General features: G+C 56.5%; 1 protein-coding gene across 1 annotated transcript; it reads right to left on the bottom strand.

Moving 5' to 3' along the window:
* Positions 1-222: 222 nt before the first annotated feature.
* LOC145340453 (transmembrane protease serine 12-like) lies at positions 223-6,459 on the bottom strand. The gene is made up of 3 exons (XM_080184920.1): positions 6,378-6,459; positions 1,534-1,732; positions 223-487 (listed from the first exon to the last, which is right to left on the bottom strand). The coding sequence occupies exons 1-3, from the start codon at positions 6,457-6,459 to the stop codon at positions 223-225; spliced, it is 546 nt and encodes a 181-aa protein (XP_080041046.1).
* Between the last annotated feature and the right edge of the window lie 6,194 nt (positions 6,460-12,653).

The raw sequence follows: 12,653 nt of genomic DNA, 5'->3' as shown, positions 1-12,653 counted from the left end.
CCCCACAGTGCGGCGGCTCCCTCAGCACTGACCCTCCCCACAGTGCGGCGCTCCCTCAGCCCTGACCGTCCCCACACAGTGCAGCGCTCCCTCAGCCCTGACCGTCCCCACACAGTGCGGCGCTCCCTCAGCCCTGACCGTCCCCACACAGTGCGGCGCTCCCTGAGCACTGACCCGATGACAGAGTGTGACGTCCCTGAGCGCACGCGGGCGCCCCTACCTTCAACCACGATGGCCCCCCCAGCCGGTGATGTAGCACATTTCGATATCCGTCACGAGGGAGTCATTATTCGGGAGGCAGATGGGCTGGAGGTAGGGGCTGTACTCCAACCTGGTGGACAGCAAGACCAGGGCAATATCGTTCTGCAGTGTGTCCTCATCGTAGCCGTGATGGCGAATGATCTTCTCCACGTCCACCTGTTTGGTGTGCTCCGTGATTTGGGACCTCTGGTGTAGTCCCACCACCACCACCCAAGCGGCCTCGGGTCTGGAAAAGCAATGGGGGAGTGTGGGGGGGGTGGGGAAGTGTGAGGGGGTGAGGGAGGCAGTTAATAACACCGGTCAGCCAAATATGTGTTTCAAGGCGTCGATTTCGCATCCCCCCCCACCGCAGTGCCCATGGAGCACGGAACCGTTTGATAGAGCCACCGCTCGCTTCCCCGCCCCATCTCCCCACTCCACTGTGCACCCTCCTCCACCACCCCCCTCCGCCTCCGCACACCACCTCGGCAGCACAAAGCAGGCGGACAGACGGTGGGGGCGGCGGGGTGGTGGGAGTTACGGATCTGACCCCGCGCTGCAAAGAAGGCATGTTCTGGAGGAGGTCGCCCTCCCTTTCCTCACCCAATCCCATCCCCGCCCCCTCCCCAATTCCACGGCGGGACTGTGAATCACAGGAAGGGGGTGCGGTGCGCAAAAACAGGGCGCTGGGTTTGGCAGATTGTCTGGAGGAAAACCGAGGTACGGGAGGAGGGCTTCCTGTATCCGCTGGGGTCGGGCGGGGTGGGGGGGAGGTGGCCGGGCGGGCGGTGTGTGAGGGGCGGGGGTGGAACTGTATCCCACAGGCACCTTTCCGCCCCTGCATTTGTCCCTTAGGCGTCATTCTTCATTGGTGTAGCAAACAATGGACAACTGGACAAGGTGGGTGTTCACTACTGACCCTCCCCACAGTGCGGCGCTCCCTCAGCACTGACCCTCCCCCCACACAGTGCGGCGCTCCCTCAGCACTGACCCTCCCCCCACACAGTGCGGCGCTCCCTCAGCACTGACCCTCCCCACACAGTGCGGCGCTCCCTCAGCACTGACCCTCCCCACACAGTGCGGCGCTCCCTCAGCACCGACCCTCCCCACACAGTGCGGCGCTCCCTCAGCACTGACCCTCCCCACACAGTGCGGCGCTCCCTCAGCACTGACCCTCCCCACACAGTGCGGCGCTCCCTCAGCACCGACCCTCCCCACACAGTGCGGCGCTCCCTCAGCACCGACCCTCCCACAGTGCGGCTCAAGTCTCTCTAACACCTACAGGTCACTCACCTGATGTGATTCCCGAAACAGTGAGCAGCGGTCAGCACCCAGCGGCTGTCGATAATGGCCCCTCCACAGACGTGCCAGTTTATTCCGTTTTGCCGGTACTGGAGACTGACCTGCCAGGGCCATGCCCCGGGCAAGGCGTCCTGTCCACCCACTATTCTGGACGCAACTGGAGTTTCCACCAGTGGCCGCAGTCCGCACTCTGAGGAGTCACAAAGAGGATCTGGGGAGTCAGGATGAACCATGGACTTTTTTGTGAGTCACTGTCTAACCCCCCCCTCCCCCCCCCACCCATCCTTCCTGCTATTCCATCACCTCAGACCCCCGCAACCCCCTCCCCACGCACACATACATTAACATCATCCACTACAGTCTACCGTTCAAACCCTCCTCTTGTTCACACTCCTTATCTCTGTAACCTCCTCCAGCACCCCCTACACCCCCTCCCTATCTCTGTAACCTCCTCCAGTCCCCCCTACACCCCCTCCCTATCTCTGTAACCTCCTCCAGTCCCCCCTACACCCCCTCCCTATCTCTGTAACCTCCTCCAGTCCCCCCTACACCCTCTCCCTATCTCTGTAACCTCCTCCAGTCCCCCCTACACCCTCTCCCTATCTCTGTAACCTCCTCCAGTCCCCCCTACACCCCCTCCCTATCTCTGTAACCTCCTCCAGCCCCCCACACCCCCTCCCTATCTCTGTAACCTCCTCCAGTCCCCCCTACACCCCCCTCCCTATCTCTGTAACCTCCTCCAGTCCCCCCTACACCCCCTCCCTATCTCTGTAACCTCCTCCAGTCCCCCCTACACCCCCTCCCTATCTCTCTAACCTCCTCCAGCCCCCCCTACACCCCCTCCCTATCTCTATAACCTCCTCCAGCCCCCTACACCCCCTCCCTATCTCTGTAACCTCCTCTCCAGTTCCCTGTACGCCCCTCCCTTGCTCTGGAAAACAGTCGAGGGGCGTTGTTGAAATAGTACAGGGTGTTGGTGAGGCCACACCTGGAGAATGGGTGTCCAGTTTTAGTCTCCTTATCTGAGGAAGGATGTGTTGTCATTGGAGGCAGTTCAGAGGGACGGTCACCAGACTGAGTCCGGGGATGGAAGGGTTGATGGACGAGGAGAGATTGAAGGGTCGGGGCTTGTACTGACTGGAGTTTCGAAGATTGAGAGGGGGGATCTGATGGAGGGATATAAAAATACTAAAAGAGATCGATGGAGTAAACGTAGACCCAATGTTTCCCCTTGTGGGACAGTCTGGAACAAGAGGTGACGGGGAGAGGTTGAGAGGCAGTAGATATAACTCTGAGATGAGGAGGAAATACTTCTGGGTGGGGGTGAATTTGTGGAGCTCGCTGTCCCTGTAGCGCGTGGGGAGGGGGGTGGAGTCTGAGTCAATGAATGGGTTCCAGAGGGAGATGGATGGGTTTCTGATGGGAAACAGGAGACGGGGAAGAGGTGGGGAGGGGGGTTGGAGTCTGAGTCAATGAATGGGTTCCAGAGGGAGATGGATGGGTTTCTGATGGGAAACAGGAGACGGGGAAGAGGTGGGGAGGGGGATTGGAGACCAGGGAGAGATCAGCCAGGATCTGAGTGAGGGGCGGAGCGGAGAGGACTTGAAGGGGTTGGGTTTGCCGATTTCTGCTCCCAGTTCTCTACATTGATCTCTTCCAACCCAAGTCAATTCCTCCCTCTCAGACTGCCTGGACCCACTGGAATTCACCCATCGCCACAGCATCTCCCTGGCCCTACACTCACCCCTGGAATGCCTAGATGACAAAGACACCTATTCATAGATGATAGCTCAGCCTTCAACACCATTATTCCTACAAGACCCAAAGCACAAAGAGAATTCCAGCAACAGGAACAGGCCTCCGGCCCTCCTGCACCGACCATGCTGTCCCCCACTCCGTCTGAACTAAACCCCCCCTACTCTTCCGGGGACCGTATCCCTCTATTCATAAGAACATAAGAAATAGGAGCAGGAGTCGGCCATCTAGCCCTTTGAGCCTGCCCCGCCATTCAATAAGATCATGGCTGATCTGTCGTGGCTCAGTTCCACATTCCCGCCCTCTCCCCATAACCCTTAATCCCCTCGCTTATCAAAAACCCATCAACCCACGTCTTAAATATATTTAGCGAGGCAGCCTCCACCACTTCAACGGGCAGAGAATTCCAGAGATTCACCACCCTTTGAGTGAAGAAGTTCCTCCTCAACTCCGTTCTAAACCACACCCCCCCCCCCTTTATCTTGAGGCTGTGCCCCCTAGCCCTACTGTCCTTTCTGAGCGGGAAGAGTCTCCCCACCTCTATCCTATCCATCCCATTCATCATCTTATACGTCTCAATGAGATCTCCCCTCATTCTTCTAAACTCTAACGAGTACAAGCCTAGTTTATTCAGCCTCTCCTCATAGCTCAACCCCCTCAACTCCGGCATCAGCCTAGTAAACCTCCTCTGCACTCCCTCCAGGGCCAAAATATCCTTGCGTAAGTATCCTATTCGTGGATTTGTCCAGATTCCCCTTAAAACTCACTATCGTATCCACTTCCACTCCCTCCCCCCGGCAGCGAGTTCCAGGCACCCACCCCCCTCTGTGTAAAAAAACGTTCTCCCCGTGTCTGCGTGGGTTTCCTCCGGGTGCTCCGGGTTTCCTCCCACAGTCTGAAAGACGTGCTGGTTTAGGGGTGCATTGGGGCCATGCTAAATTCTCCCTCGGTGTAACCCCGAACAGGAGTGTGGGCGACTAGGGGGATTTTCACAGTAACTTCATTGCGGTGTTAATGTAAGCCTAACTTGTGACAATAAATAAACCTGTCCTGGTCCCCCCAGCCCACGCTGACACTATAGTTAAAAAGCCCCACCAACGCCTCGACTTTCTCAGGAGACTAAGGAAATTTAGCAGGTCCGCTACGGACTCTCACCAACTTTTACAGATGCCCCCCATAGAAAGCATCCTTTCCGGGTGTATCCCAGCTTGGTCTGGGCTCCTGCTCTGCCCAAGACCGCAAGGAACTACAAAGGGTTGTGTGTGTGTGTGTGTGTGTGTGTGTGTGAACGTAGCCCAGTCCCATCACGCAAACCAGCCTCCCATCCATTGACTCCGTCTACACTTCCCGCTGCCTCGGGGGGGGGGGGGAAAAGCAGCCGGTATAATCAAGGACCTCCCCCCCACCCCCCCCCCCTCCCCACACACCCCGGACATTCTCTCTTCCACCTTCTTCCGTTGGGGGAAAAAGGTACAAAAGTCTGAGGTCCCGTACCGACCGACTCAAGAACAGCTTCTTCCCTGCTGCTGTCAGACTTTTGAATGAACCTACCTCGCGTTAAGTTGATCATTCTCTACACCCTCGCTGTGACTGTAACACTACATTCTGCACCCTCTCCTTTCCTTCTCCCTTCTGTACTCTAAAAATGTGTAGGTTAGGGTGGATTGGCCGTGCTAAATTGTCGCTTAGTGTCCCAAAGATGTGTAGGTTAGGGGTGGATTGGCCGTGCTAAATTGTCCCTTAATGTCCAAAGATGTGTAGGTTAGGGTGGATTGGCCGTGCTAAATTGTCCCTTAGTGTCCAAAGATGTGTAGGTTAGGGTGGATTGGCCGTGCTAAATTGTCCCTTAGTGTCCAAAGATGTGTAGGTTAGGGTGGATTGGCCGTGCTAAATTGTCCCTTAGTGTCCCAAAGATGTGTAGGTTAGGGTGGATTGGCCGTGCTAAATTGTTCCTTAGTGTCCCAAAGATGTGTAGGTTAGGGTGGATTGGCCGTGCTAAATTGTCCCTTAGTGTCCCAAAGATGTGTAGGTTAGGGTGGATTGGCCATGCTAAATTGTCCGTCAGTGTCCCAAAGATGTGTAGGTTAGGGTGGATTGGCCGTGCTAAATTGCCCGTTCGTGTCCCAAAGGTGTGTAGGTTAGGGTCGATTGGCCGTGCTAAATTGTCCCTTAGCGTCCAAAGATGTGCAGGTTAGGGGGGATTGGCCGTGCTAAATTGTCCCTTAGCGTCCAAAGATGTGTAGGTTAGGGTGGATTGGCCATGCTAAATTGTCCCTCAGTGTCCCAAAGATGTGCAGGTTAGGGGGGATTGGCCGTGCTAAATTGTCCCTTAGTGTCCCAAAGATGTGTAGGTTAGGGTGGATTGGCCATGCTAAATTGTCCCTCAGTGTCCCAAAGATGTGCAGGTTAGGGGGGATTGGCCGTGCTAAATTGTTCCTTAGTGTCCAAGGGGTCTAACTAGGGTAAATACGTGGGATTACGGGGATAGGGCCTGGGTGAGATTGTGGTCGGTGCAGACTCAATGGGCCAAATGGCCTCCTTCTGCACTGTCGGGATTCTATGATTCTATGAACGGTATGCTTTGTCTGTACAGCACGCAAGAAACAATACTTCTCACTGTATCCCCATACACGTGACAATAATAAATCAAATCTAATATTAAGCTGATCTTTCTCTACACCCTCACTGTGACTGTAACACTACATTCTGCACCCTCTCCTTTCCTTCTCTCCTCCGTACTCTAAGAACAGTATGCTTTGTCTGTGGAGTACGCAAGAAACGATACTTTTCATTGGGTACGAAAGCATGTGACAATAACAAATCAAATCTGAATCTGACTGAGTAGGGTCCCATTCGTAGACATGCAGGGTAGGATAGGTGTAGGGCGATGCGGCGGCGCGGGCTCGTTGGGCCGAAGGGCCTGTTTCCCGTGCTGGGTTGTTCTTTGTTCTTTGTTCTTTGTAAATCAAATGTCTTGGGGAGGGGTGGAAGGAGGGGGGATTTCCTCGATCGCTCCTCTCCGGCTCCCCCTCCAGCCCCGCGGGGGAGCGGGAGAGGAGGGGAAGGGATGGGGGGCTTACCTGCTTTTGTGACCTCGGACACGGGGTGACAGATGACACTGACGAGCAACGCCAGAATAAGCGACAGCTGAGGTGCCTGCATCTCTGGGGAGGTTTGTACGGAGGCACGACCCACGCCCTCACTCCCTCTCCTTTCGCACGAGCTCCCCACCCCGCCACCGTCGTTCCCCCCCCACCCACGCCTCGTTCACCCTCGCCTGCCCCAGGGCGGGGAGGGGGACAGAGCGCACATGTTGAGGAGTCTAGGTCAAAACCCCGAACCTCAGGAGGGGGGGATAAACCTTGCTCGAGGCAGGTGTCTGCAGAGCTGGCTCACCCTTCCCAAAAATGTCCATTCGAGTCCCGGGCAGATCACAAACCATCTTTGTTAGACACCCGACTGGTCATCCCAATGATATCATGTTGATGGGGAGGAGGAGGAGGAGGGAGGAGGTGACAGCAAGGTGGGGTCGGCTAGGTCTGGGACACTTTGCCTCTCGGACTCTGTTCCTGGCTGCGATTCACCACACTGTGGGGAGGGTCAGCGCTGATGGAGCGCCGCACTGTGTGGGGAGGGTCAGCGCTGAGGGAGCGCCGCACTGTGTGGGGAGGGTCAGTGCTGAGGGAGCGCCGCGCTGTGTGGGGAGGGTCAGTGCTGAGGGAGCGCCGCGCTGTGTGGGGAGGGTCAGTGCTGAGGGAGCGCCGCACTGTGTGGGGAGGGTCAGTGCTGAGGGAGCGCCGCAGTGTGTGGGGAGGGTCAGTGCTGAGGGAGCGCCGCACTGTGTGGGGAGGGTCAGTGCTGAGGGAGCGCCGCAGTGTGTGGGGAGGGTCAGTGCTGAGGGAGCACCGCACTGTGGGAGGGTCAGTGCTGAGGAAGCGCCGCACTGTGTGGGGAGGGTCAGTGCTGAGGGAGCACTGCACTGTGGGGAGGGTCAGTGCTGAGGGAGCACCGCACTGTGGGAGGGTCAGTGCTGAGGAAGCGCCGCACTGTGTGGGCAGGGTCAGTGCTGAGGGAGCGCCGCACTGTGTGGGGAGGGTCAGTGCTGAGGGAGCGCCGCACTGTGTGGGGAGGGTCAGTGCTGAGGGAGCGCCGCACTGTGTGGGGAGGGTCAGTGCTGAGGGAGCGCCGCACTGTGTGGGAGGGTCAGTGCTGAGGGAGCACCGCAATATGTGGGAGGGTCAGTGCTGAGGGAGCGCTGCACTGTGGGGAGGGTCAGTGCTGAGGGAGCGCCGCACTGTGGGGAGGGTCGGTGCTGAGGGAGCACCGCACTGTGGGAGGGTCAGTGCTGAGGAAGCGCCGCACTGTGTGGGGAGGGTCAGTGCTGAGGGAGCGCCGCACTGTGGGGAGGGTCAGTGCTGAGGGAGCGCCGCACTGTGGGGAGGGTCAGCGCTGAGGGAGCGCCGCACTGTGGGGAGGGTCAGTGCTGAGGGAGCGCCGCACTGTGGGGAGGGTCAGTGCTGAGGGAGCACCGCACTGTGGGAGGGTCAGTGCTGAGGGAGCGCCGCACTGTGGGAGGGTCAGTGCTGAGGGAGCGCCGCACTGTGGGGAGGGTCGGCACTGAGGGAGCCTCTCACTTGGACCACCACACTCTACGAGGGATGTTGACGCTGAGAACTGGATTCGGAGGAGATTGTCCAGATAGGGTCTTGTGGTGCGAGTGGAGTGTGGGGGGGGGGGTGCGGGGTTTCAGTTTGTGAAGAGGTACTGGTATAGTTGGTGAAGAGAGGGAGACCTGTAAAGAACAGTCAAGGGAGTCACCAAAAGCTTTAGTCAAGAGAGTGACCGCAACATGAGGTCAAGAGAGTGACTGCAACGTGAGGTCAAGAGGTTGACCGCAACGTGAGGTCAGGAGAGTGACCACAACACAAGATCAAAAGAGTGACCACAACGTGAGATCAAGAGTGTGTCTGGAAAACACAGTCAAGTGGGTGATCACAAGTGCTGTTGAAGAGAGAGAGTGACCACAAGGATGGTCAGGGTGTGGGATGCACTGCCCGAGCGTGCTGGAGGTCCGGTGGCAGCTTCAGGCAACGCATTGAAGAAGAAGCGCGGGGCTATGGGAAGGGCAGGGAGGCTTTGGAGAGGGTTACAGAAAAGATTTACCAGAATGTTACCCCTGGTCTGGAGGGGCATTAGCTGTGAGGAGAGGTTGGAGAAACTTGGTTTGTTCTCACTGGGGCGACGGAGGGTTGAGGGGGGAGACCTGATAGAAGTCTACAAGATGATGAGGGGCAGAGTGGATAGTCAGAAGCTTTCCCCCCCCAGGGTGGGAGAGTCAACTACTGGGGGTGGGGGCACAGGTTTAAGGTGTGAGGGGCAAGGTTTAAAGGAGATGTACGAGGCAGATTTTTTTACACAGAGGGGGGTGGGTGCCTGGAACTCGCTGCCGGGGGGAGGGAGTGGAAGCGGATACGATAGTGAGTTTTAAGGGGAGTCTGGACAAATCCATGAATAGGATGGGGATAGAGGGATATGGTCCCCGGAAGGGTAGGGGGGTTTAATTCAGACGGGGGGGGGGCAGCATGGTGGGTGCAGGAGGGGCCGAAGGGCCTGCTCCTGTGCTGTTCTATGATCCCGGGCAGCTCAGAGTCACCTCGTCTCCTGGAACTGAATGGCGTTCCACACTAACCCAAGATGGTTCCTGTTAAAACCTTCGCTGAGGATGGGTTCCTTTGTGGCCACACTCTTGACCATTCCTTATGTCCACACTCTTTGGGGTCTTTATAAGACCCCACTTGGAGTACTGTGCGCAGTTCTGGTCGCCTCACTACAGGAAGGATGTGGAAGCTATTGAGAGGGTGCAGAGGAGATTTACAAGGATGTTGCCTGGATTGGGAGGCATGCCTTATGAGGATAGGTTGAGGGAGCTGGGTCTCTTCTCCCTGGAGAGACGAAGGTTGAGAGGGTGACCTGATAGAGGTTTATAAGATGTTGAGAGGAATAGATAGGGTGGATTCTCAGAGGCTATTTCCCAGGGGCTGAAATGGTCACTACGAGAGGGACACAGGGTTTAAGGTGCTGGGGAGTAGGTCGACCATGGTTAGGGCACTCTCTCCATCATGGTGAGGACACTCTCTCCCCCATGGTGAGGACACTCTCTCCATCATGGTGAGGACACTCTCTCCATCATGGTGAGGACACTCTCTCCCCCATGGTTAGGGCACTCTCTCCATCATGGTGAGGACACTCTCTCCCCCATGGTGAGGACACTCTCTCCCCCATGGTGAGGACACTCTCTCCCCCATGGTGAGGACACTCTCTCCCCCATGGTGAGGACACTCTCTCCCCCATGGTGAGGACACTCTCTCCATCATGGTGAGGACACTCTCTCCCCCATGGTGAGGACACTCTCTCCCCCATGGTGAGGACACTCTCTCTCCCCCGTGGTGAGGACACTCTCTCCATCATGGTGAGGACACTCTCTCCCCCATGGTGAGGACACTCTCTCTCCCATGGTGAGGACACTCTCTCCCCCATGGTGAGGACACTCTCTCCCCCATGGTGAGGACACTCTCTCCATCATGGTGAGGACACTCTCTCCCCCATGGTGAGGACACTCTCTCCCCCATGGTTAGGGCACTCTCTCCCCCATGGTGAGGACACTCTCTCCCCCATGGTGAGGACACTCTCTCTCCCATGGTGAGGACACTCTCTCAACCGTTCCTTACAACTACTCTCGACTGTCCCTTGCAGCCATTGTCTTGACCATCCTACGGCCACTCCCATGGCTGTGGTTTGGCCACTCCCTTGTTCATTCCTTGTGGTCACTCTCTTGACCAACCTATGACCACTCTCTTGCCAGGATGTTGCCTGGTATGGTGGGAAGGTCTTATGAGGAAAGGCTGAGGGACTTGAGGTTGTTTTCGTTGGAGAGAAGAAGGTTAAGAGGTGACCTGATTGAGGCAGACAAGATGATCAGAGGGTTAGATAGGGTGGACAGTGAGAGCCTTTTTCCTCGGATGGTGATGGCTAACACGAGGGGACATAGCTTTAAATTGAGGGGTGGTAATTGTAGGACGGATGTCAGAGGTAGGCTCTTTACTCAGAGGGTAGTAAGGGCATGGAATGCCCTGCCTGCAGCAGTTGTAGACTCGCCAACTTTAAGGGCGTTCAAATGGTCAGTGGATAGGCATATGGATAACATTGGAATAGTTTAGGTTAGAGGGTCATTAGATTGGTTCCACTGGTCGGTGCAACATCGAGGGCCGAAGGGCCTGGACTGCGCTGTAATGTTCTATGCTCTAGTCCATTGGCCACTCCATTGACCATTCCTCATGGCCACTCTCTTGATCATCCTATGGCCACTCTTGTGATCTTGGTTTGGGCACTCTCGTGACTGTGGTTTGGCCATTCTCTTGACCGTTCCTTACCGCCACTCTCTTGATGGTTCTTTACGTTCTCTGGACCGTCGAGCCCCATGGCTTCTCCACTTTCTGGACCACAGTTTGGCCATTTTCTTGACTGTGGTTTGGCCAGTCCCTTGACCATTCCTTGTGGCCAATCTCGTGCCAGTCCACTGGCCACTCCCTTGACCGTGCTTAGACCACTCTCTTGTGATCATAGTTTGGCCACTCTCCTGAATATAGTTTGACCACTCTCTTGACCATTTCTTACGGCCACTCTCTTAACTGCTCCTTATATTCATTCTCTGGACCCTGGTTTGGTCACTTTCTGGATTGTGATCTTGACCATTCCTACTGGCTATTCTCTCAACTGTGCTTTGGCCACTCTCTCGAACATAAGGAACATCCTTATGTTCAGTCTCTGCACCATGGGTTTGGCCAGTCTCTTGACCATGATTTGGCCAATCAATCAACCATGGTTTCACCATCTTCTTGACCATTCATTGGCCACTCTCTTGACCATATTCTGGCTAAACCCTCGACCGTAGTTTGGCCACTCTCTGGACTGTGGTTTGGCCACACTCTGGATCATGGTTTGGTCACTCTCTCGGCCATGGTTTGACCACTCTCTGGACTGTGGTTTGGCCACTCCCTGGACTGTGGTTGACCACTCCCTGGACCGTGGTTTGGCCACTCCCTGGACGGTGGTATGGCCACTCTCTGGACGGTGGTATGGCCACTCTCTGGACGGTGGTTTGGTCACTCTCTGGATCGTGGTTTGGTCACTCTCTGGACCGTGGTTTAGTCACTCTCTGGACTGTGGTTTAGTCACTCTCTGGACCGTGGTTTAGTCACTCTCTGGATCGTGGTTTGGCCATTCTCCGGACCATGGTTTGGTCATTCCCTAGGCCATGGTTTGACTACTCTCTTGACCGCTCTTTGTGGCCACTTTCTCCACCGTTCTGTGGCCATGCCTTAGCCACTTTCTTGACAATCCACTGGCCACTCCTTGACCATTCTTTGCCGCCACCCTCTTGACCATTCCTTTTTGAGGGACCTCCGGGGTGCTGCGGGGCCACCCTGTGTGGGGAGGGAGGGAGAGACTTGAGGTAGAAGTGGGGGATGGGTGCCAGGGGGGGTTGGTGGGTGTGTGAACCCAAAGCCAAATCCACCTCAGGGGTTCAATGGACAACACCCAACAAGCCATTTGGCGCCTCCCTTGACTAACCGCACCTGCGCGGACACGTCGCTCCGGACGGGTGCCGGCGCTCGGCGCTCAGCGCCTGCGCCTTCCGCGGCGCCGGCCGAGTGCCGGCACTCAACGCCTGCGCACTCCTCACTGCCGGCCGCCTTCCCCGTCCGCCTGCCGACACTGGGCATGCGCGCCCGGGCGTGGGGGCTCGCGCGGTGGCGGTTGGCTTTGAAAAATAACGGCCGCGGGAGGGAGGGGGCCGGGGCGGGAAAGTTTCCCGCGCTTTGCAGCAAGGCCGGGAAAATAGAGCCAAAAACCTTGAAATTATCGGAATTTAAAGCCTTTAGAAAGAATATAGGGATTTAAAAACCACCAAATACTGAGGGCCAAGCCTCCCAACCAAAGTTAGGGCGAAAATTAGGGAGAAATCTATCAGTTTTAACTCATTTTATGACCCAAAGATTGGGAAAACTAAATAGGGGCAAATTCCTCCACAATTGGGGGGGGGGGGAGGCGGTGGGGTCAGAATCAAAGTTGTGGGGGGAATTGGCTCATTGGGAGAGAGAATCTTATTTAATTCAGTAGAAAATTTCATCCCCACGGTGCCGAAAGGAGGCCATTCAGCCCATCGGGTCAGCAGCGACCCTCCGAATTCCCTAAATTCGAGGCGTTGCCAGTAGAGAAGGAAATTTGGGGGTGGGGGTTGGCGAGCGGGGTTTCGGGGGGGGCCATTGAGCAGGATTTGGTGTGAGGGTTGGGGG

The sequence above is a fragment of the Carcharhinus amblyrhynchos genome, unplaced genomic scaffold, assembly GCF_965287045.1.
Source record: "Carcharhinus amblyrhynchos unplaced genomic scaffold, sCarAmb.v2.hapA chromosome_1036, whole genome shotgun sequence".
Classification (NCBI taxonomy): domain Eukaryota; kingdom Metazoa; phylum Chordata; class Chondrichthyes; order Carcharhiniformes; family Carcharhinidae; genus Carcharhinus; species Carcharhinus amblyrhynchos.
This window is presented reverse-complemented; position numbering and strand designations above follow the sequence as displayed.